We start from the raw sequence: 26,464 nt of genomic DNA, 5'->3' as shown, positions 1-26,464 counted from the left end.
CCATGACATGCTGATTGGAATCTTGTTGCATTCCAACAGGGAGATTGGAATGCACTGCATTCCGAAATCATGCTGAGCGGAATCTGATGCATTCCGCCAGTATAAGATTTCGGCATAAGATCTTATTTCTACTCATATTTCTTATTATTATTATATTCTGAAATTAAATAGTAATGTTCATTAATATTTCTTTGTTTGTAATATAACATTGTTGAAATCTCGATATATCTTAAATTTTATCTTTTGAGTTGTGTATTTATATATCTTTTATATTATGCAGTCGACCATAGTTTGTCGTCGACTTTAAATAATAAATAAATAAATAAATAAATAAATGTACACTGGTTATTATACTCAGCTGAGCAGAGCTCACAGAGTATTTTCATTTTGTTCGCATAACGGTACCCTGTAACGGCATAAACTAATCGAGATAGATATAGACTTCTATATATCAAAATGATCTGGGCGAAAAAAGAAATTAATTTAGCCATGTCCGTCCGACCGCCCGTCCGCTAACACGATAACTTGAGTAAATTTTGAGGTATCTTGATGAAATTTGGTATGTAGGTTATGTAGGCAACCATCTCAGATCGCTACTATATTCACGCCCACTTTTTCGATATCGAAAAGTTCGAAAGCCCAAAAAGTGCGATAATTCATTACCAAAGACGGATAAAGTGACGAAACTTGGTAGGTGGGTTGAACTTATGACGCAAACTAGAAAATTAGTAAAATTTTGGACAATGGGCGTGGCACCGCCCACTTTGAAAAGAAGGTAATTTAAAAGTTCTACAAGCTGTAATTTGGCAGTCGTTGAAGATACCATGATGAAATTTGGCAGGAACGTTACCCCTATTACTATATGTGTGCTAAATAAAAATTAGAAAATCGGATGACGAACACACCCACTTTTAAAAAAAAAATTTTAAAAGTCAAATTTTAACAAAAAATTGTATATCTTTGCATTATATAAGTAAATTACTTCAACAATCAACTCCAGTAATGATATGGTCGAACAAAATACCAAAATAAAAGAAAATTTTAAAATTGGCGTGGCTCCGCCCTTTTTCATTTAATTTGTCTAGAATACTTTTAATGCCATAAGTTGAACAAAGTTTACCAATCCTTGTGAAATTTGGTAAGGGCAAAGCTCGCATGAAGATGACTGATTTTTGTGAAAATGGCGAAGTCGTCCGTATTTTCTTCCGCTCGGTCGTTAACATGATAACTTGAGCAAAAATCGGTATATCTTTACTAAACTCATTTCATGTACTTATCTGAGCTCACTTTATCTTGGTATTAAAAATGGGCGAAATCCGACTATGACCACACCCACTTTTGCGATATGGAAAATTTCGAAAAATGAAAAAAATGCCATAATTCTATACCAAATACGAAAAGAGGGATGAAACATGGTAATTGGATTGGTTTATTGACGCAAAACATAACTTTCGAAAAAACTTTATTAAGTAGAAGAAAATGAAAAAGTTCTGCAGGGCGAAATCAAAAGCCCTTGGAATTTTGGCAGGAATACTCTTCGTGGTATTACACATATAAACAAATTAGCGGTACCCGACCGATGATGTTCTGGGTCACCCTGGTCCACATTTTGGTCGATAACTCGAAAACTTCTTCACATATACGACTAGGAGCCACTGCCTTTTAAAACCCCCATTAATACTTTGAACTTGATACCCATATCTTACAAACACATTCTAGAGTTACCCCTGGTCCACCTTTATGGCGATATCTCGAAAAGGCTTCCACCTATAAAACTAAGGCCCACTCCCTTTTAAAAAACTCATTAACACCTTTCAGTTGATGCCCATATCGTACAAACACATTCTAGAGCCACCCTAAGTTCATTTGCCTACGTGGCGATTTTCACTTATTTTGTTTCCAAAGCTCTTAGCTAAGTATGTGATGTTCGGTTACACTCGAACTCAGCATTCCTTACTTGCTATATATTTGTGTTTACCAACAATCCTGAGTATGGCTTCACATTGAAGCCGAAATATCGACAAATTAAACACCAATACAATTTTAAACATTGTGTTTTATTTTACCTTCCGGCCTTTAAGCTCATAAAATATGCACGACGTAAACGAATAAGGCTATAAAAATTACTGAAAATGTTCAAACGGAAAGCACAACAATAGAACGCAAACTCCTCCTATAAGGTGTATCAAACCGTCAAACGCAAACATAATACACGGACCAACAAGTACACAAGTACATCAAGCGATAGCTTATAATAAAAGAAATTGAAAATTGTTTAAAGGTTAAATTTCTTTTTTATACTCAGTTGAGCAGAGCTCACAGAGTATATTAAGTTTGATTGGATAACGGTTGGTTGTACATATATAAAGGAATCGAGATAGATATAGACTTCCATATATCAAAATAATCAGGATCGAAAAAAAATTTGATTGAGCCATGTCCGTCCGTCCGTCCGTCCGTCCGTCCGTCCGTCCGTTAACACGATAACTTGAGTAAATTTTGAGGTATCTTGATGAAATTTGGTATGTAGGTTCCTGAGCACTCATCTCAGATCGCTATTTAAAATGAACGATATCGGACTATAACCACGCCCACTTTTTCGATATCGAAAATTTCGAAAAACGGAAAAAGTGCGATAATTCATTACAAAAGACCGATAAAGCGACGAAACTTGGTAGATGAGTTGAGCTTATGACGCAAAATAGAAAGTTAGTAAAATTTTGGACAATGGGCGTGGCACCGCCCACTTTTAAAAGAATGTAATTTAAAACTTTTGCAAGCTGTAATTTGGCAGTCGTTGAAGATATCATGATGAAATTTGGCAGGAACGTTACTCTTATTACTATATGTACGCTTAATAAAAATTAGCAAAATCGGAGAAGGACCACGCCCACTTTTAAAAAAAAATTTTTTTAAAAGTAAAATTTTAACAAAAAATTTAATATCTTTACAGTATATAAGTAAATTATGTCAAGATTCAACTCCAGTAATGATATGGTGCAACAAAATACAAAAATAAAAGAAAATTTAAAAATGGGCGTGGCTCCGCCCTTTTTCATTTAATTTGTCTAGGATACTTTTAACGCCATAAGTCGAACAAAAATTAACCAATCCTTTTGAAATTTGGTAGGGGCATAGATCTTATGGCGATAACTGTTTTTTGTGAAAATGGGCGAAATCGGTTAATGCCACGCCCAGTTTTTATACACAGTCGTCCGCCTGTCCTTCCGCATGGCCGTTAACACGATAACTTGAGCAAAAATCGATATATCTTTACTAAACTCAGTTCACGTACTTATCTGAACTCACTTTATCTTGGTATGAAAAATGAACGAAATCCGACTATGACCACGCCCACTTTTTCCATATCGAAAATTACGAAAAATGAAAAAAAAATGCCATAATTCTATACCAAATACGAAAAAAGGGATGAAATATGGTAAGGTAATTGGATTGTTTTATTGACGCGAAATATAACTTTAGAAAAAACTTTATAAAATGATTGTGACACCTATCATATTAAGTAGAAGAAAATGAAAAAGTTCTGCAGGGCGAAATAAAAAACCCTTAAAATCTTGGCAGTTATTACATATATAAATAAATAAGCGGTATCCAACAGATGATGTTCTGGGTCACCCTGGTCCACATTTTGGTCGATATCTGGAAAACGCCTTCACATATACAACTACCACCACTCCCTTTTAAAACTCTCATTAATACCTTTAATTTGATACCCATATCGTACAAACTCATTCTAGAGTCACCCCTGGTCCACCTTTATGGCGATATTTCGAAAAGGCGAACACCTATAGAACGAAGGCCCACTCCCTTTTAAAAATACTCATTAACACCTTTCATTTGATACCCATATCGTACAAACAAAGTCTAGAGTCACCCCTGGTCCAGAAAGGCCCACTCCCTCTTAAAATACTCATTAACTCCTTTCGTTTGATACCCATATTGCACAAACGAATTCTAGGGTCACCCCTGGTCCACCTTTATGGCGATATCTCGAAACGGCGTCCACCTATGGAACTAAGGATTACTCCCTTTTAAAATACTCATTAACTCCTTTCGTTTGATACCCATATTGCACAAACGAATTCTAGAGTCACCCCTGGTCCACCTTTATGGCGATATCTCGAAAAGGGGTCCACCTATAGAATTAAGCCCCACGCCCTTTTAAAATAATCATTAACACCTTTCATTTGATACCCATATCATACAAACAAATTCTAAAGTCACCCCTGGTCCACCTTTATGGCGATATCTCGAAAAGGCGAACACCTATAAAACGAAGGCCCACTCCCTTTTAAAAATACTCATTAACACCTTTCATTTGATACCCATGTCGTACAAACAAAGTCTAGAGTCACCCCTGGTCCACCTTTATTGCGATACCTCGAAAATGCGTCCACCTATAGAACTAAGGCCCACTCCCTCTTAAAATACTCATTAACTCCTTTCGTTTGATACCCATATTGCACAAACGAATTCTAGAGTCACCCCTGGCCCACCTTTATGGCGATATCTCGAAACGACGTCCACTTATAGAACTAAGGCCCACTCCCTTTTAAAATACTCATTAACACCTTTCGTTTGATGCCCATATTGTGCAAACAAATTCTAGGGTCACCCCTGGTCCACCTTTATGGCGATATCTCGAAACGGCGTCCACCTATGGAACTAAGGATTACTCCCTTTTAAAATGCTCATTAACACCTTTCATTTGATACCCATATCGTACAAACGCATTCTAGAGTCAACCCTGATCCACCTTTATGGCTATATCCCTAAATGGCGTCCACCTATAGAACTATGGCCCACTCCCTCATAAAATACTCTTTAATGCCTTTCATTTGATACACATGTCATACAAACACATTCCAGGGTTTCTCTCGGTTCATTTTCCTACATGGTTATTTTCCCTTATGTTGTCACCATAGCTCTCAACTGAGTATGTAATGTTCGGTTACACCCGAACTTAACCTTCCTTACTTGTTTATATACATACTAGACCCAGTTTTATAAGTTACATTTTTCTCGCACCAAAGTTCACTTTCTTATGGAACCTCCCTTCAGTATTTTATTCCAAAACGCCCTATATCAGATTAAATTCAATATATTTTGACATGAGCTGAGACGTTTACGAAATAAATCTGAAATGGAGCGTTCAGCCGAGATAGAGTAATAATTCACTCAGCCCCTATTAATCAATCCTGTTATGAAACGCCGAACTGCTGGATCAGCTACATTCATATAAAGTTTCAGGCTTCACCGCGAGCATATTATCACCGCACAAAGTTGTCCATTCACGATGCCTGGTGCTCCAAGCTCCCCATAACATAATTCTGCGTCATCTATAGCACAATACATATTTTTCCTTCGGGGTAATCTTTACATTCACTTGGTGATACTATAGTTACCTCATGTGTTACGAGTCTATAAATGAATGGGTTATTGAACGGTGCAGTCCATTTACTAATTTTCATTGTTGTGCCCACAGAAAGTTCATTTTGGCAAAGTGGAATTGGGTTCACTCCATCGTCATTTTTAAAGGTTTCCTCCAGCTGAATTCCAGCTATATCGTTCTCTTTCGATAATTCTAAATTATTATTATCTTCATAAAATACATCCTTCACTTTGCGAGAAGGTTCGCATAAAAATTTGCCAGTACGTGCAACGTACATTGAATTTTTATCGACATCGTTCAGGCATTCCGCAGCTGTGATCACTATTTTTCTACTGACTAATTAACCACAGCAAAAATAGGTTGTCCCGTCAAATAATGATACCAAATAATTGTCAGTCTGCGAATTTATATGGGTCAAAGAACCGCTAAGCACGACAACCAGGATCGAGTTATAATTGTGTAAATTCATAGTTGCTGACGTTTTACGCTGCTCGTTGAATATAAAGTAACTAAAGCAAGAAAAGTTTTGTGGGCGCTATTTATATACGGTGGTTAGGTTAGATTAAACTGGCCGGTCCATGAGGACTTGACATAGACTGAATGAGACCGTAGTGTTACCAGAGGTTTGTTTTAACGACCAAACTGAAAAACCCTATCAAACACCAGGACCTATGTTAAAAAATAACTCCGTCGTCTTTTCCTAACTCCGTCCTCGAACTCTAACTCCGTCCGCTTGAGCCCACGCTTTTCCCGCTTCGTCGGTCATGTGCACCTCTCGCCTGTAGATATACAGTGGTGAAGCTTGAGGAAGTTTTCGGGTGCAAGTGCACGGTTAGAAATCTGAGCCAAAAGTTTTAACCATTAATCGGTTTAAACACTTTTTGAAACATTTCTAAATTGGAAACCTCTCAATTTAATATTGCATTTTTTAATTTTATGCAATTTCAATTTAAAACTTGTTTTAACAATAAGTTTAAAATATTAAAATTGTTTTAAAACAAAACCAAAAAAGTTTCAAAAATCCAAAAATACAAAGTTGTAGTTGTTTCTGGGCTTGAAACAAACACAAAAGGTTTCAAAAATATAAAATGGAATAGGAACGTCTGGTTTTAAAACTTATCGTAAGAGTTTAAATTTGGTGCTGAAAATTCAAAAATAACAAATTTTAATTGTGAAAAGTGCTGCAAGTTATTGAATCTTTTTAAATAAATTTTATTATACATATAAGGTGTTCCGAATTGATTTCTTACACAGTAAGTAGAGCAACGCTGTAGGAAAAATCTCTAGTTCAAAACTGGTGCGTTTCTAATACATTCGGAACCTCTACTTTTTCGCCCTCTATATCTTTCGGTAGTTCCGAACTAGTTTTGAAATGTCAACTTACTTGTTTTCTTGGTACTATTTCCTTGGTTCCGAACTGATATTAGAGCATTTATCATACTCATAGTCGAAGTTAATTAAAGCTGGTAGCAGTTTTTTTGTAGGTAACACATTTCTCAAATTGAATATGAAATAAAAAAACCCAAGCTTCCAATTTTATAACTGGGTAAAATCTTGTTAGTACCGAATTTTTACTTATTTGGCAATTTAGGTCTAGTTCCGAACCAGAAATGTGTATCACTAGTTACTGACTGAAAGGATTTCAGGGAACCGCCTACTATTTTTTGTTATAACTTTAAGTGTATACTTCTCCAGTTTCAGGAAGACCGTTATAATCCATCTTAAACAAAATTTGGTTTGATTATATGTCCAAAATGTTTCAGATTTAGGCTCAAAGTTTTTACTGTGTGCCCGCCAAAATGGTTAATGCGTCAAGCGTAATACAAATTCTAAATCAGTTAAACAAATAGCTTTTGATATACCAAAATAACAAATATAATTTTACTTAATTGCTCCTTTCTATATTTGTACAGTTGAATTGTGGTATTAAGTTCACGTTAAGAGATACCTGTACAATATGACCGTATTTTTAACCCTTTCACGCATATGCGACACCGGTGTCCCAAAAATATTTCCTTGCATAGTTAGCAAGAAGGCTAGCAATATTTTATTAATTTTTTTGTTATAAATTACTTAATCTTATCTAAATGTATACATCCGAACGGATTTTCATTTAAAGTTTTTTACTTACAAAGTATTCATGCATATGACTTATTTGCTGTAAAAAGGAAAGAAATTGAAAACGTACTCACTCAACTCAACAGCTACAGCAGAAGCGTTCAATTTACAATAGAGGTGGAGAAAGATTGTCAACTACCATACTTGGACACGTTAATCAACAGGAGAAACAGGAAGACCGTTATAATCTATATTTAAACAAAATTTGGCCAAAATATTTCAGATTTGGGGTCAAAGTTTTTACCGTGGGCCTGCCAAAATGTAAAACCACTTATTGATAAAAGTGGAAGTGCCGGCCAAAGCAACATCAAATATTCAGACCAAGTTATTTAATTGGAAAAAGCATGTCCATGCGCGGTCGCCCCTCGGCAGTGATTTAGCATAAACTCAAAGCGTATTTCTTCTATGAAAAGATTTTCAGTGAAAATGCAACTTGCTTTCATCATTCATTTTTTTCATTCCGGAATCGGCATAAAACATATAGGTCCCGTCTGCCAAATTGTAGGGAAAACCAAATGGAGCAAGAGGCAATTTCGAAGAGAAGTTCGGCCTAAGTCTCCTCGGAGAGAAGTGAACTTTTGTTCGCCCGAAATTGCCGATAGGCGGAAAAAGTTCACCCGAACAAAAGAAGTGAAGGCGAACACTTTTCCGCGTGAACTTCGCGATAAGGGTGAATATACTCTGTGAGCTCTGCTCAGCTGAATATAAAAAAGCAAGAACACGAAGGTGGAGGAGAGATGTGAAAGAGATGGAGATTGAGATTGAGATTGTGATGGAGATGTGGTTGGAGTTAGGAAATAGAGATGAAGGTGGAGATAAAGATGAACATGGAGATGGAGATGAAAATCTAGATGGAGGTGGAGATAAGGATTGAAAATGAAATAGAGATATAAATGGTGATGAAGACGTATACGTATAAATACTAAGATAAAGACGAATATAGAGATGAAGATAGAGATCGTGTTATGTTCCTTTGTATTTATGGACAGAACGGGGAGGCACGCTCGCTTGCCACAGCTAGATCGTCGAGTGGAGCAGCACATCCCATTTTCTTGCAAGCCGCAAAGAAACCATGAGTGCCACTAGATTGCAGTTATATTAGGTGGCACTCCATATCTCGTCACTCGTCCGCCAATTTGTCGTCAGATCATGTAAGTCCGTAAAGCCAGGTTTGGGTGGGCCAGACGCCAACTCAGCATCATCCTCTAAAACCAGTACCTACCTCCAACTCTGATCGGATCTACTCAGCCATGACTTGGCTTACCAGTGTCAGTTATTTCAACCCGCCCAAATAAAGACACAAACCGGAAACGAATTCAATTTCATTACTATTTAATTTATTAATAAGAAAATAAACACTTAGTGAACTAATAATGATATTCTAATTACACTTATAAAAAAGTTTGAATGCAAAAATATTCCAGACACCCTAATGTATCTTTGCTAGTAACTCGAAACTAGTTAATCATGTATGTATGTATATAAGTACGTAAACAAACCGCACTCCTAAGGTTTGCTCAGCTTGGTTTTCGCTGGCGACCAAAAAAAAATATACCAAAAAATAAAATAAGGGAAAATCACCATGTGGGGAAATGAACGTATAGAAACACTGGAATGTGTTTGTATGACATGGGTATCAAATGGTAGGGTCAAAGAGTATTTTAAAAGGGAGTGGGCCATAGTTCTATAGGTGGATGCTTTTCGAGATATCGCCATAAAGGTGGACCTGAGGTTGTTGTTGTTGTTGTTGTTGTAGCGATAAGGTTGCTCCCCGAAGGCTTTGGGGAGTGTTATCGATGTGATGGTCCTTTGCCGGATACAAATCCGGTACGCTCCGGTACCACAGCACCATTAAGGTGCTAGCCCGACCATCTCGGGAACGATTTATGTGGCCACATTAAACCTTCAGGCCATTCCCTCCCTCCCTACCCCCAAGTTAATGAAATCTAAAGTGGACCAGAGGTGACTCTGGAATGTGTTTGTACGATATGGGAATCAAATGAAAGGTGTTAATGAGTATTTTAAAAGGGAGTGGGCCTTAGTTCTATAGGTGGACGCCTTTTCGAGATATCGCCATAAAGGTGGACCAGGGGTGAATCTAGAATGTGATTTTGCACGATATGGGTATAAAATTATAGGTATTAATGCGGGTTTTAAAAGGGAGTGACCCTTAGTTGTATATGTGAAGGCGTTTTCGAGATATCGACCAAAATGTGGACATGGGTGGCGCAGAACCTCATCTGTCGGGTACCGCTAATTTATTTATATATGTAATACCACGAACAGTATTTCTGCCAAGATTCCAAGGGCTTTTGATTTCGCCCTGCAGAACTTTTTCATTTTCTTCTACTTCATATGGTAGGTGTAACACCCATTTTACAAATTTTTTTCTAAAGGTATATTTTGCGTCATTAAACCAATCCAATTACCATGTTTCATCCCTTTTTTCGTATTTGGTATAGAATTATGGCATTTTTTCATTTTTCGTAATTTTCGATATGGGAAAAGTGGGCGTGGTCATAGTCGGATTTCGGGCATTTTTTATACCAAGATAAAGTGAGTTCAGATAAGTACGTGAACCAAGTAAAAATATATAGATTTTTGATCAAGTTATCGTGTTAAAGGCCAAGCGGAAGGACAGACGGTTGACTGTGTATAAAAACTGGGCGTGGCTTCAACCGATTTGGCCTATTTTCACAGAAAACTGTTATCGTCATAGAGTCTATGCCCCTATCAAATTTCATAGGGATTGGTAAATTTTTGTTCTACTTATGACATTAAAAGTATTCTAGACAAATTAAATGAAAAAGGGCGGAGCCACGCCCATTTTGAAATTTTATTTTATTTTTGTATTTCGTTGCACCATATCATTACTGGAGTTGAATGTTGACATAATTTATTTATATACTGTGTATCAGTTTTATTTTTCTTTGAGCTTAAGGCCTGTTTTTATAAATAAAACACTTGATTTTGTATTTAATTATTTAATTTATTCGATATTTCGACCTTAGTCTAAGGTCATCATCAGGACTGCAAGAAACAATACAAAAACACTAATAAATTTATCAAATATTAACATTTTTGACATAAGTCATTTTCACATTTAAACAGCATATAAACAACGTATAAAAAATATAAATATATTTAACATAAATCATCAGCACAACTTACGTTTTAAGCAATGCTTTAAAGACTAAAATGCGAAAACAAAATAAATTAGGGAATAGCGACGATTCAAACAAAGAGTGTGCATAAACAAATGAAGTCCCGTAATTGTAAACAAAAATTTTATAAAAACAATAATACATTAAGCGGCGAAAAAACAGCATGCAGAAAAATTGATTACAGCAGTGTAGTGTTGTTGTTGGGAGAGCTCAAGAGTGGCTTTTGTGCTTTATTATTAGGTTGCGGTAGGCGTAGGCACAGTGTTCAGTGTCTGCCTTAAAATTCATACGTTTATTATTAGGGGTGTCAACTATGTGTAGCATTTCTAACGTGAAGCGTTTATTATAATTTTTCTCCTCTTCTAAAATGGTGACGTTCTCAAAATCCGGGTAGTGGCCTGTGTCTTTACAATGTGCTATTAATGCCGTTTTATTATCAGAAAAATTATTCCTTAATTTTATGTTTGATTTGTGAGCGGATATCCTTGTCTTGAGTTTAGATTTTGTAGTACCCACATATACTTTCTCGCATATGTGGGACCCGTCACCAATACAAGGAATCCGATACACTACGTCAGATTTTTCCTCTTTAGCTATGGGATCTTTCAGTTTGCTGAATACTTTTTTTAATGGGTTGCTGTAGGTAAAGGCTAGCTGCACCGTTTCCTTGTCATACAGTTTGGAATTTTTATCCTCTCCGAGAGCCCAGGGACATAAGTAACCGATTTATAAATTTTTGCAGTTTGATTTTCCTTATTACTATCTTTATCACGCCTCGAGTAAAATTCGTATATAAGTTTGTAGATTAATTTCGTGGGGAAGTCATTATTTTCCAGGGTATCCTTAATGATATTGATGTTTTTGTTGTGGTACAATGTGTAGCTGATGGAGAGAACACGCCTCACAAAATTTTTGGCAGTGTTAATTTTTATATTTCTAGCATGCTGCGAGTAGAAGTTAATCAATCTTCCAGATGTTTAGGGTTTTTTTCACGTACAAAGTGCTAAAACGAAATGTATTTGTATAAGTATCTACTATTGTATTGTGCCGTTCATTTAAATATGTATGTGACATCGCTAATGTATAAATAAGTGTCAAAGGACATAACGTTACATATTCCTTTTCTGTCTGCCGAACATCCAACAACTGGTAATTAAATACGCGGTAAGACTTTATATATTTATTTGTTTTTTATGTAATTATGACCTGTAAATTGTATGTTATTTTATGTTTAATAAAGATTGAGCTACGGCTAACACCCGACAAACATAACAGTGGCATTGTTTATGCACACTCTTTGTTTGAATCGTCGCTATTCCTTAATTTATTTTGTTTTCGCATTTTAGTCTTTAAAGCATTGCTTAAAACGTAAGTTGTGCTAATGACTTATGTTAAATATATTTATATTTTTATATGTTGTTTATATGCTGTTTAAATGTGAAAATGACTTATGTCAAAAATTTTAATATTTGATAAATTTATTAGTGTTTTTGTATTGTTTCTTGCAGTCCTGATGATGACCTTAGACTAAGGTCGAAATATCGAATAAATTAAATAATTAAACATAAAATCAAGTGTTTTATTTATAAAAATAGGCCTTAAGCTCAAAGAAAAATAAAACTGATTTACAGTATATAAGTAAATTATGTCAACATTCAACTCCAGTAATGATATGGTGCAACGAAATACAAAAATAAAATAAAATTTCAAAATGGGCGTGGCTCCGCCCTTTTCATTTAATTTGTCTAGAATACTTTTAATGTCATAAGTAGAACAAAAATTTACCAATCCCTATGAAATTTGGTAGGGGCATAGACTCTATGACGATAACTGTTTTCTGGGAAAATGGGCGAAATCGGTTGAAGCCACGCCCAGTTTTTATACACAGTCAACCGTCTGTCCTTCCGCTTGGCCTTTAACACGATAACTTGAGCAAAAATCTATATATTTTTACTTGGTTCACGTACTTATCTGAACTCACTTTATCTTGGTATAAAAAATGGCCGAAATCCGACTATGACCACGCCCACTTTTCCGATATCGAAAATTACGAAAAATGAAAAAATGCCATAATTCTATACCAAATACGAAAAAAGGGATGAAACATGGTAATTGGATTGGTTTAATGACGCAAAATATACCTTTAGAAAAAAATTTATAAAATGGGTGTTACACCTACCATATGAAGTAGAAGAAAATGAAAAAGTTTGCAGGGCGAAATCAAAAGCCCTTGGAATCTTGGCAGAAATACTGTTCGTGGTATTACATATATAAATAAATTAGCGGTACCCGACAGATGAGGTTCTGCGCCACCCTTGTCCACATTTTGGTCGATATCTCGAAAACGCCTTCACATATACAACTAAGGGTCACTCCCTTTTAAAACCCTCATTAATACCTATAATTTTATACCCATATCGTACAAAATCACATTCTAGATTCACCCCTGGTCCACCTTTATGGCGATATCTCGAAAAGGCGTCCACCTATAGAACTAAGGCCCACTCCCTTTTAAAATACTCATTAACACCTTTCATTTGATTCCCATATCGTACAAACACATTCCAGAGTCACCTCTGGTCCGCCTTTATGGCGATATCTCGAAAAGGCATCCACATATAGAACTATGGCCAACTCCCTTTTAAAATACCCTTTGACCCTACCATTTGATACCCATGTCATACAAACACATTCCAGTGTTTCTCTACGTTCATTTCCCCATATGGTGATTTTCCCTTATTTTATTATACTCAGTTGAGCAGAGCTCACAGAGTATATTAACTTTGATTGCATAACGGTTGGTTGTACAGGTATAAAGGAATCGAGATAGATATAGACTTTCATATATCAAAATCATCAGTATCGAAAAAAAATTCGATTGAGCCATGTCCGTCCTTCCGTCTGTCCGTTAACACGATAACTTGAGTAAATTTTGAGGTATCTTGATGAAAAATCGAAAAAGTGCGATAATTCATTACCAAATACGCATTAAGGGATGAAACTTGGTAGGTGAGTTGAGATTATGACGCAGAATAGAAAACTAGTAAAATTTTGGACAATGGGCCTGGCACCGCCCACTTTTAAATGAAGGTAATTTAGAAGTTTTGCAAGCTGTAATTTGGCAGTCGTTGAAGATATCATGATGAAATTTGGCAGGAACGTTACTCTTATTACGTTATGTCTGCTTAATAAAAACTAGCAAAATCGGAGAACGACCACGCCCACTTTTTAAAAAATTTTTTTTTTAAATTCAAATTTTAAAAGAAAAGTTAATATCTTTACAACATATAAGTAAATTATGCCACCATTCAACTCCAGTAATGATATGGTGCAACAAAATACACATATAAAAGAAAATTTCAAAATGGGCGTGGCTCCGCCCTTTTTCATTCAATTTGTCTAGGATACTTTTAACGCCATAAGTCGAACAAACATTAACCAATCCTTGTGAAATTTGGTAGAGGCTTAGCTCCTAGGACGGTAACTGTTTTCTGTGAAAAGGGGCGAAATCGGTTGAAGCCACGCCCAGTTTTTATACACAGTTGACCGTCTGTCCTTCCGCTCGGCCGTTAACACGATAACTTGAGCAAAAATCGATATATCTTTACTAAACTCAGTTCACGTACTTATCTGAACTCACTTTGTATTGGTGTAAAAAATGGCCGAAATCCGACTATGACCACGCCCACTTTTTCGATATCGAAAATGAAAAAAAATGCCATAATTATATACCAAATACGAAAAAAGGAATGAAACATGGTAATTGTATTGGTTTATTGACGCAAAATATAACTTTAGAAAAAAACTTGGTAAAATGGGTGTGACACCTACCATATTAAGTAGAAGAAAATGAAAACGTTTTGCAGGGCGAAATCAAAAGCCTTTGGAATCTTGGAAGGAATACTGTTCGTGGTATTACATATAAAAATAAATTAGCGGTACCCGACAGATGATGTTCTGGATCATCCTGGTCCACATTTTGGTCGATATCTCGAAAACGCCTTCACATATACAACTAAGGGCCACTCCCTTTTAAAACCCTCATTAATACCTTTAATTTGATACCCATACCGTACAAACACATTCTAGAGTCACCCCTGGTCCACGTTTATGGCGATATCTCGAAAAGGCGTCCACATATAGAACTAAGGCCCACTCCTTTTTAAAATACTAATTAACACCTTTCATTTGATACCCATATCGTACAAACAAATTCTAGAGTCACCCCTGGTCCACCTTCATGTCTATATCTCGAAAAGGCGTCCACCTATAGAACTAAAGCCCACGCCTTTTTAAAATACTCATTAACACCTTTCATTTGATACCCATATCGTACAAAAAAATTCTAGAGTCACCTCTGGCCCACCTTTATGGCGATATCTCGAAAAGGCATCCACCTATAGAACTAAGGCCCACTCCCATTTAAAATACTCATTAACACCTTTCATTTGATACCCATATCGTATAAACAAATTCTAGAGTCACCCCTGGTCCACCTTTATGTCGATATCTCGAAAAGGCTTCCACCTATAGAACTAAGGCCCACGCCCTTTTAAAATACTCATTAACACCTTTCATTTGATACCCATATCGTACAAACAAATTCTAGAGTCACCCCTGGTCCACCTTTATGGCGATATCTCGAAAAGGCGTCCACCTATAGAACTAAGGCCCACACTCTTTTAAAATACTCATTAACACCTTTCATTTGATACCCATATCGTACACAAAAATTCTAGAGTCACCCCTGGCCCACCTTTATGGCGATATCTCGAAAGGGCATCCACCTATAGAACTAAGGCCCACTCCCTTTTAAAATACTCATTAACACCTTTCATTTGATACCCATATCGTACAAACAAATTCTAGAGTCACCCCTGGTCTACCTTTATGGAGATATCTCGAAAAGGCGTCTACCTATAGAACTAAGACCCATGCCCTTTTAAAATACTCATTAACACCTTTCATTTGATACCCATATAGTACAAACAAATTCTAGAGTCACCCCTGGTCCACGTTTATGGCGATATCTCGAAAAGGCGTCCACATATAGAACTAAGGCCCACGCCCTCTTAAAATACTCATTAACACCTTTCATTTGATACTCATATCGTACAAACAAATTCTAGAGTCACCCCTGGTCCATCTTTATGGCGATATCTCGAAAAGGCGTACATCTATAGAACTTAGGCCCACGCTCTTTTAAAATTAGCATTAACACATTTCATTTGATACCCATATCGTACAAACAAATTCTCGAGTCAGGCCTGGTCCACCTTTATGGCGATATCCCTAAATGGCGTCCATCTATAGATCTATGGCCCACTTCCTCTTAAAATACTCTTTAATACCTTCCATTTGTTACACATGTCATACAAACACATTCCAGGGTTACCCTAGGTTCCTTTTACAACATGGTGATTTCCCTTACTTTGTCTCCACAGCTCTCAACTGAGTATGTAATGTTCGGTTACACCCGAACTTAGCCTTCCTTACTTGTTTTTTGGTATATTTTTTTTTTGGTCGCCAGCGAAAACCAAGCTGAGCAAACCTTAGGAGTGCGGTTTGTTTACGTACTTATATACATACATACATGATTAAATAGTTTCGAGTTACTAGCAAAGATACATTAGGGTGTCTGGAATATTTTTCCATTAAAACTTTTTTATAAGTGTAATAAGAATATCATTATTAGTTCACTAAGTGTTTATTTTCTTATTAATAAATTAAATAGTAATGAAATTGAATTCGTTTCCGGTTTGTGTCTTTATTTGGGCGGGTTGAAATAACTGACACTGGTAAGCCAAGTCATGGCTGAGTAGATCCGATCAGAGTTGGAGGTAGGTACTGGTTTTGGAGGATGATGCTGAGTTGGCGTCTGGCGCACCCAAACCTGGTTTTACAGACTTACATTATCTGACGACAAATTGGCGGACGAGTGACGAGATATGGAGTGCCACTTAATATAACTGCAATCTAGTGGCAATCATGGTTTCTTTGCGGCTTGCAAGAAAATGGGATGTGCTGCTCCACTCGACGATCTAGCTGTGGCAAGCGAGCATACCTCCCCGTTCTGTCCATAAATACAAAGGAACATAACACGATCTCTATCTTCATTCTATATTCGTCTTTATCTTAGTATTTATACGTATGCGTCTTCATCACCATTTATATCTCTATTTCATTTGCAATCCTTATCTCCACCTCCATCTAGATTTTCATCTCCATCTCCATCATCATCTTTATCTCCACCTTCATCTCTATTTCCTAACTCCAACCACATCTCCATCACAATCTCAATCTCAATCTCCATCTCTTTCACATCTCTCCTCCACCTTCGTGTTCTTGCTTTTTTATACTCAGCTGAGCAGAGCTCACAGCAATTCAGTAGAGGTGGTGTTATCCCAACAGCTGATTGCTTCTTCTTGATAATTTTCCATACAAAGCCTTGTACAACAATATGTCAGTTAATCGAAATCAATGAAATTTTTCTTTTGACTTGACATTCTTCTGCACGGCGAATTGGTTCAATTCGCTTTGCCACCACCTGGTATTGATTCGCCTTGGCTCACAGAGTATATTCACCCTTATCGCGAAGTTCACGCGGAAAAGTGTTCGCCTTCACTTCTTTTGTTCGGGTGAACTTTTTCCGCCTATCGGCAATTTCGGGCGAACAAAAGTTCACTTCGAAACAGCTGATGCTCTATTGCGAATTGGCAGCGAACAAATAATTTACTTACAATTGTGTAAATTTTGTAACCAAGCATATATTTCCTTAAAATACAACAAAAATAGAAACAAAAAATTTATAAAATAATGTTTAGTATTGAAATTAGGTTGGTATTGATTGAGCGCGTGGAGAATATAAATGTGAAACCGATTCGGTGGCAATTAAGGGGCAGTTCTAACCCTTTGGAGCTGAATGATTCACTGTAAGCTAAAAATTACTATTTTCAGCACTTTTGAATAACAAGTTAATTTTTTCAATTAGTTTTCGCCAATATTACAGGCTAAACAAGTCGACATACTAATATTTGCTAGTTATTCTTACCACTCCTTGCCACAATTGAAGCAAAAATTTCGAGTTCCACTAATTGTAAAATTGTGTACATGTCTTCGTTTTTTCGTATAGGGAAAAGGCGTCGGAAAGGACCATGAAGTGGGTCAGCCAATCTTGTTTCAGTGAGGTGCTCAACATTTTGGAACCGTTGCTTTGTCTAAAATGGATAACTTGGCCAACTGATACGTTGTCATAAAAAATAGAATTTACAGCAATACAGGAATTTCACTTCTTCCACTCAGCTTCCGATTGTGCATTATTTATTGATTTATTTCTAATAATAAAATAACATAATAGAGCATCAAATTTCAAAACAAAAAATTACTTAAATTTTGTTTTCCTCTCGTTCGCCTGTAAAATATAAGTGAACAAATTTGGGTGTTCATTTCGCCCGAACAAAGAGCTGCCGATAAGGTGAAATCTTTTTCAAACACGAAAAATTTTTTCGCCACCCTCTGCGATAGGGTGAAAAAGAAATTCATTTGGCCATATCCATCCGTCCGTCCGTAAACGCGATAGCTTGAGTAAATTTTGAGGTATCATGTTGAAATTTGGTATGCAGGAGCCTGGGCACTAGTGTGACCGCAAGTTATATGGACAATTTTTTTTTCATATTTTCACTTGGCAAACCCCTTAGATTTATTCCAAATTAGAAAAAAACTATATATGAAAATTTTTAGATCGTTTGCAAAATTATTGGTCGTGCCTTGAGCTCGCAAAGTTTGCAAAAAATGCTATTTTTCTCACTATGGCTCGCTTTAATTGTTCTCAACTTCAGTAATATTTATTTTATAGAAAAACTTTATTCACAAATATTCTAGGGACATATCTGACGAACAATGTTGTACTGTATTAGTTTCATTTAACTCTAATATTTAATCCAGAAAAAAACCAAATTAAAAAATAACAGCGAAATTTTCACATATCTTCGCATTCTTTGCATACGAACATATATTTTCATATAATTATTCGTGTTATAAAACTACTTTGCTTATTTATCACATGATAACAACATAGAATATTTAACTTAGTTGTATTGGCTTTGGAATTTCTGTCAGTGAATTAAAATATGTATTGTAATAATTTTTTACAGTCGAAATTATACGTGCATTGAAACCGAGTTTGTGTGTTTAGTATTCTTTTTCTATTAATAAATCTCTGCTAACAATTTGCAACACATAATTAGTGCAACAGTTTACCGTTAGTTCTTACTGAGTAGCAGAGCAGAATATTATTGTTGTTGTTACTTAACGACGAATACATTTCATTTATTGTCGTGCATTTAAAATAATTAGACACGTCATCAAGAATTTTGCGTGAAAAAATTCATTTGTTAGGCTATTTTTCTCCTTCCTTAAGTGGGTGTAAACTACCTCCTAATAAAGAAGTTATTGTGGTATTATTTTTAAATTTACGGGCAGTAAAATTAAATTTACGTGCGAGTGCTGAATTAGTGGTCGAAGAAGTGAATATGTTTTGTGATAAAGCTCGAATCCCCACTAGAACCAAGCAACACTGCATAACAAAACTTGAAGATTTATATAATGCGTGGATCGGAAACGCAAAGAAAAAGAGAAGGCGCGTGGACGTCGAAGTTAGATGACTTATTTGATATAGCAAGTACAAATGCACTGGACCTTATTAAAAATTCAGAGGACAAATTATTTTTGGAGAATCAAAGAAAGAAAGGTAGACCGGGGTTTATGTATGGCATCGATTACAAAACAGCAGTAAGTGAAGAAAGAATGGAAGAACGTCAACAAGATCATTTAAAACGGATAGAGCAGAGTGTTAGTGCATTAGCTGCTTCTAGTAAGAAAAAATTTTATATTATTTTTAATATAGTATAACATATATTTATTTGTACTGTCTTTATTTTTTTTTTAAAACAGCTAAACTTTCTTCCTGCAGTTCGGAGAGCGATATCAGCGAAATCGCTGCTAGCTATGAGGTAAGTTCAAGGTTATAAATTATAAGTTAAACGTGAGAATGAAACTATATAAAACGGAGATGAGAAATAATTGAAACACATTACAAAACTATAAGCAGAACACTTAATTCCTTTTTAACAGGTCTCGGGAGCAGAAGCTGTAATACCAACGCCAGCCAAAAAAATGAGAGGATTTAAAAATACAATGACTCCAAAACTTGCAGCCGGTTTTGATGTTTGCAAGGTCAGTGATCGAAAAGCCGTGCATTTAATTATATCTGTGGTAGAAGCAGTGGGCCTTGAAGAACAAAACTATATTATAAATGAAACGTCTATACATAATGCAAAGGAAAAAATACGAGCAGAACAGTTCAAAAATATAATGGAATGTTTCAACAAGAACGAACTTGGTGCAATTTGTTTGCACTGGGACGGAAAGCTGTTACCAGCTCTTACCAGGAATGAAAAAGTTGACAGACTTCCAATCATAATTTCATGCGGGCGTATGGAGCAACTACTTGAAGTGCCTGCACTTAAAAGTGGAACAGGAATCTTTTTGTATCGTATCATTGGCTGTCATCGACCTCTGAATAAAGTTTGATTTCGATCCGTGCACCACCTAACGGATTCTGTTTTTCCTCTAGTTGCATTTTCATGGTGTTCTAACCTATGTGTAAAATTTCACGTTTGTAGTTCAATGAAAAGTTATTTAAAAATCGATTGAAAAATTTGTACGAAAGCCGACCTAATATAAAGGAAGTAAAAAAGCAATAATAATTATCATAAAAATTATTGTTCTGGCCTTGATCTCCAATCGAAACTTGAATCCTTTATCAATGGGCCGATGAAACAGAAACAATTGCAAATTTGTGAGTGCATATTGCATAGTAATAGGTTCCTTTCGAATTTTACAAATATTTGCTACAACTATTATGTCCCAGCTCTCTGGCGGCCACCGTGGTGTGATGGTAGCGTGCTCCGCCTACCACACTGTATGCCCTGGGTTCAAACCCTGGGCAAAGCAACATCAAAATTTAGGAATAAGGTTTTTCAATTAGAAGATAATATTCCCTCGGCAGTGTTTGGAAAGCGCTCCGAGTGTATTTCTGCCATGAAAAGCTCTCAGTGAAAACTCATCTGCCTTGCAGATGCCGTTCGGAGTCGGCATAAAACATGTTGGCACCGTCCGGCCAATTTGTAGGGAAAATCAAGAGGAGCACGACTCAAATTGGAAGAGAAGTGCGGCCTTAGATCTCTTCGGAGGTTATCGCGCCTTTCGTTTATTTATTTATTTATTTTTTGTTATGTCTCAGCTAAAGATTTTTAAAATTTGAATCTTCCTAATTAAGGGACATACATATTTATAATGGCGCATAGTTATAGTCGAAATAAAAAAGGTTTTAAATTTAGTTGCAGCTTTTGGACATAATTTTCTATGAGATATCTGTCAATAAAGCCTAAATTTAAACCCTTTTTTATTTTTACTATGACTATACGCCAATGGAGTGGTGGAGTGTTGGAACATTCAAAAACCGCTTTGCTAACAGACTCAGAAGAAAGTATGGCAAACCTGTAATATGTCCTGCTGTGGTGAAGGAAGGAAGCTCTTCGCATTCGCATGGTGATGGCTTTTGGGTTTTCTAACATTGAAAATTGATAATGTGATGTAAAAGATGACAATATCAATCTTACGAAAATTTAACGTAAAACACATTAATTAAGCGCTATTGCACCGAAAGTTTATAATTTTTCGCTTACATTGCAATTAAAATGACGAAATGTTGTCATTACATTGTCTTTTTTCGTTTAGTGTTTTCTAACAATACTTGCCGCTATAGAAAGAGGTACCATAGCCTAATGACAATTATCTGTCAAACTCTCCTTCAATAACAATCGTAGAAGGAAGTATACAAACTACTAAGGTGCTATAGGTGCCACGATCACGTCATCACTTGTAGTCACTGAAAGCTTGAGGCAGTTGAGACTTGTCTACGATCCCAATGGTTGCAAGGAAGGCGTGACTTTTCTTTTAGCTCACGCAGTTTGGAGTTCACTTAGTGAAGCGATGCCGCAGACTGTCGTTTAAGCCCCTAGCCACTCCAATTCGACCTTTAAGCAGAAATGGAGCCTTCACGATTCCTTCCACAACCAATTCAAAGTATCGAAATGACCAAGAGCTATTATTCTTGTGTTTCACGGTCCTATTTATGAGTGAACGTTATTAAAGTGAAGTAATGCTACTGAAACGAGTTAACAGGCTTACATGTGCTTCTCTGCCACCAAGCAATAATAATATATAAATCACAATTCCAGTTAAATAGCGGCTGTCTAATTTTTTGTTGAATAATAAGAACGATGGACGATATCCCAATCAAGATAAAGGAGAAAAAAGTTAGGATATTAAAATTTTTAAGCATGAAATACTTTCAGCTGCCTCGATTATATGATAAAACAAATACGTTAACTTGTTTGAATTGGTTTCTTAGATAACTTAATTAAATTTAAATAGTCGAGATTCAGCAAAGACTACGTCAGTTTCACTTGTGAGTATCAAGACTATGAAACTATATAACTTGGCGCTATTCAATGACATTTCAGGACATCCATTGAAGGACTTGGAAATTCTGCTAATGATGTTGTACTAACCGAACATTTATCCGCTTACGAGCCGGTAGAGACCACTAAATAAAGAGGATATTAACATCAGTGCTTCAAAACAATCGGAGGGTTATGTGGAAATTGACCATGCAGTGGCTGAAGAATTTATGAAAGCTCTAGTGAAGACTTTGAATGGAATGGAAATTGCTGATGTGGAGGAACTTGCTAACATGAGGAAAAACTAGCCAAGTGGACGTGCTTGCTTTATGAATTGTAGTGTTACGTGCACGTACTATCGATTCCGTTCAGGCCACTGCACGGGAAACAGGTGTAAATGCCATTAACACAGTTCGTATTAATTATTTGTTAATAGCATCCCGAGGTTTTCTTATTATTTCCTGCATCTTAGTGATATTCTAGTTTGAACATCCCCGTAAGTTCTAAGTAGTCAGAATGGGCTGACATTTTTAATCCAGGTATATAGACGCTTCAGTAGTGGAAACGCCTGGCCCCTTTTAGTCCCAAAATTAGTTTCAAAATAATATAGACCTAGATTTGAGATAAATGGCGATGTTGTAAGAACCTTCTCATTCATAAAACCAAGGTACATTAATAAGCTAAAAGTTTGAAATAATATTTAGGTAAAATAAATGAAACACAAATTAAATGCTCAGCATACCTTCAAGGATAATTGCACCGAGCTTCTATTCCGATTAACGTCCTGCTAGTTTTTAATTTTTCTCTACAAATAGGCAGGACGGGATGTGCCTGTTTTATGCCGACTCCGAAAGACATCTGTAAGGCCATCGAACTTAGCTGGGTGGTCAACATACGTAAGTACATACTCGTTTATATCAAAGTATTGAGCTATTGAGTAGACGATACTCGCACAAGATGGAAGGTATAAGTGCTTTTTCTACGTGTCCCGGATCTGCAGGCAAGTGATCGACGAGCTCTGCGGATGAGCATCAGCTGTCCAGGATCTTATTTGGGAAGTGCGTGCAGACCCTACTGTGCTGCTTTGAACTGAAAAGAACGAACAAAAATCACACTCCAAATGCTGTCATCAAGCATGTCGACAGAAAACTTCTCAGGGAGACTTCTGATTTTGGCCGATATAACAAAAGCGTGTATGGAGGTTTAAGCCTCATAATTTTATATAAGTGTAGACATAGTATAACGAATAAAAGCCCAAAGACTGCGCTACCTAGATCAAGTTAGACGAATAAAAGATGAAAATATTCCTACTGATAACCATATTTGGGCACAGAGAAAGGCAGAAAACTTCGGTGAGCTGTGATCGCTAGATGGAAGAAGACTTGATTTTTCTTGGTGCTGCCATTTGGCGCCAGTTACCGCGAAACATAGTAGCTGAGGTAGCTTGTTATGCATCGGGAAAAATCACCTAGGCGGTTAAGTGACAACAAGTGATAATGCGTGCTGATCCTATGCGTCTGGGAGGGCTTCAGGACAAAGCTCATCCTAGCCTCCGGAAGACCTTGGGTTTGGGCATGGATTCTGAGAAGGAAATCGACAGTGTATTGCTGCTTCAATGTTAAGTCAGAAGAGTCGCAGTGAAATAAACTTTATTAGTGATCATCATAACCTCAGGCGTCTTGTTCTGTGTGGAAAAATGGATGTCAATCTCCTTTAGGTGTGCGGCGAGTACAGGTGAAAACTTTCCGAGTCAACGCAAAATGATGAAGGGAAACCTAATGAAATCACGACGCTAATAAGCACCTGACCGACTTGCAGCTCATTGAGTCAGAATCTGGACCCCTATATATTTCATGGATTCAAAGCTTGTCTATATTAGCCTGCAGCACTCTCGGCTGAGCACAGACAACTTTGTCGTACTCCTACTATAGGAGTATGTTGATGACACCGAGCCCTCAATACAATCACGAGGACTTTAAGCATATGACATGCGTTTTCGTTAAATCTAACTATAATACTTTTCATATATCTTCTCATAGCACTACAGATCTGAAGACATTGACCAGAGCCAATCAACCAGTCTCGAGCCCGAAGAGGGCGGAGATTTGATAGAAGTTTGAGATACGCTTACTCTCTGTTAACTCGAGGTGAGTCACTTTTCAATTGTAGTATGAATCTGATAGTGCGTAATTATTCCCATTCTCGAGTCCCTTAGAATGGCCACTTTAAACGGTATAGTAACAAGCGGTAATTGCTGCACTAAAGTAGATAAGTAAGTATGTAAGGCAGCTGGTTTTCTTTGACGATATGGTGATATTATCAGCGACCGCTTTGAAGTGGTGGTGTTCCGGCTACCACACCGAAAGTCCTCTAGCCCCGGAAAAAGCAACATCGTAAATTTAGAATAAAGTTTTTTCAATTAGAAACAAGTTTTTCGAAGAGGGGTCGCCCCTAGGTAGTGATTTTTTTATGGAGTTCTTATCTAATATCTGCCAAAACTTTGATGTTTCTTTTCCTTGTCGTAATACAAGGAGTACAAAAGAGTTCATGGAATTTGGTACGGTTGAAGCATAGTGAAAGCTAGGTGGACATTTCTTAAGCTGAGGAAGTTAATGATGATAACAGCAAGCTAGAGAAGACATTGAGGTCTGCTTTATGGATAGATTGTCCAACTGGTTGCAGAATAAAGTGTAACCTCGCAGTTAGCCCAAAGCAATCTTCAAAAATGCGGTAAATTTTGTCAGAAATCTCCGCAGAAATAGTACAGCTGCTAATAGAAACACACTTCCAAGACTTTAGTTCCAACCACCAGGAACTAGAGGAGTATACTGACATAGTACCCCCCAACACAGTAGGTTGGCCTACAAGACGGAGTCATTCCATGAACAGAAACTGGTTACCCTGGTTGCTTTTTGGCCATAGAAGAAGCTCTCAATAAAGTTCGGCCGGAAGTAATGCCGTGAATATTTAAGATCATATTCTGTGCTGGATAGGATCGGCTCTGGAATCGATAATCATAAGTGAAAAAGCCAGGAGCTAGGTCATGTCCATGTAGGGCTGACATCGGCTCTATGTTAGCGAAATTATGGAGAGACCACTGAGAAATCTGAGTGGATGCGTGGAAACCCTAGGACGTAGCATTAACTCCTCAAAGATAAAAATAGTGCAATTCAGTACTGGGACGAAAACTTTAAGTTTTAACTTACATTCTCTTCGAAGCTGAATTAGAGGATATACATCGAACAAAGAATAAAATGTAGCTAGGGGGCTCTGTATGCCTGCAAGAGAATGCTACGAAAAAAGTTGAATTGAGGTCAGAGCTCACGGCGGTATAGCACACCGTCTACCGATTCTATCATGTGAAACCTTGATATGAATATCTTCGAAAGCTCAACGAACTGCCAGTAGTGCGATCACAAGTGCAAAATATCACGTCCTTCAAGGAGCAAAATAAAAGAATGAAAATCCAAAGCCGTATGGTGAGGTTTTACAGAAATCAAAGCCAAACTGGAATCGCTACCAATACCAGTGTTCAAACTAAAGCTAACTCATCTTGCGGTACCGGAGTAAACACTTTTTTGAGCGCATTATTTAGCTGTTGAGCTCCTCAGCTTCTCCAACTCAATTGTCCAGTTTAATAACATAAGGCGAATTTCGTTACAAAAATGAATGTATAATTGCACTTATTAAGTAGCCTAGAGTCTAGGTCCAAAATTCCTTATGGTTCCTTATGGTATCGTTCCCGAGATAGCGGGGTTAGTTCTTTAATAGTAGCGCATCTATATCCGCCAAAAATCCCCCACATCGATATCACTTCGGAATCGAACTCAAAGCTAATGGAATCGAACTCAAAGTGTGAAGCTGAATCGAAATTAAAGTCATATTTGAAATCGGAATAAAATAATTTAAATTGAAAGCGACACTGCAGCCGGAACTGTGGTACTTCTATTATGCGCTACTTTTAATACTGGGTACGCTCAAGTGCCAATATCATATGATAACAGAATTTTGCTATCTAAGTACTTATTTCCTATGTAGATAGCTTACTTTGTGTTAAATAGCTTACATTGATTAAATAATGCATCAGTTTGATTTGTGAGTATTGCAATATTGCAAAAATATCCAAAACATGAAGGCACTGGCGCTTATTGGTTCTATTTTGTACATCTTAGTGCTGTTTAGTGGCAGCTCAGCACATCCTTTCACAGAATCGGATACTTTCGTCAACGACGATATCCTCAACA

The 26,464-nt window shown here is 36.8% G+C and overlaps 1 protein-coding gene across 1 annotated transcript; it reads left to right on the top strand.

Annotated features, from left to right (window-relative positions):
• The first annotated feature begins 19,299 nt into the window (after positions 1-19,299).
• Positions 19,300-20,450, top strand: LOC137241794 (uncharacterized). The gene is made up of 3 exons (XM_067769194.1): positions 19,300-19,567; positions 19,648-19,706; positions 19,828-20,450. Exons 1-3 carry the CDS (start codon positions 19,300-19,302, stop codon positions 20,284-20,286), a joined length of 786 nt encoding a protein of 261 aa, XP_067625295.1. The 3' UTR covers positions 20,287-20,450.
• The last annotated feature ends 6,014 nt before the right edge of the window (positions 20,451-26,464 follow it).

The sequence above is a fragment of the Eurosta solidaginis genome, chromosome 2 (genome assembly GCF_040869045.1).
Source record: "Eurosta solidaginis isolate ZX-2024a chromosome 2, ASM4086904v1, whole genome shotgun sequence".
NCBI lineage: Eukaryota > Metazoa > Arthropoda > Insecta > Diptera > Tephritidae > Eurosta > Eurosta solidaginis.
This window is presented reverse-complemented; position numbering and strand designations above follow the sequence as displayed.

What these genes read in the sequence shown, in the direction of transcription:
- LOC137241794 (XM_067769194.1), top strand. Translation starts at nt 19,300, where the DNA reads ATGCGTGGATCGGAAACGCAAAGAAAAAGAGAAGGCGCGTGGACGTCG. An exon ending in TAGTGCATTAGCTGCTTCTA is followed by an intron (nt 19,568 to 19,647) that starts GTAAGAAAAAAT and finishes TTTTTAAAACAG; the next exon opens with CTAAACTTTCTTCCTGCAGT. An exon ending in AAATCGCTGCTAGCTATGAG is followed by an intron (nt 19,707 to 19,827) that starts GTAAGTTCAAGG and finishes CCTTTTTAACAG; the next exon opens with GTCTCGGGAGCAGAAGCTGT.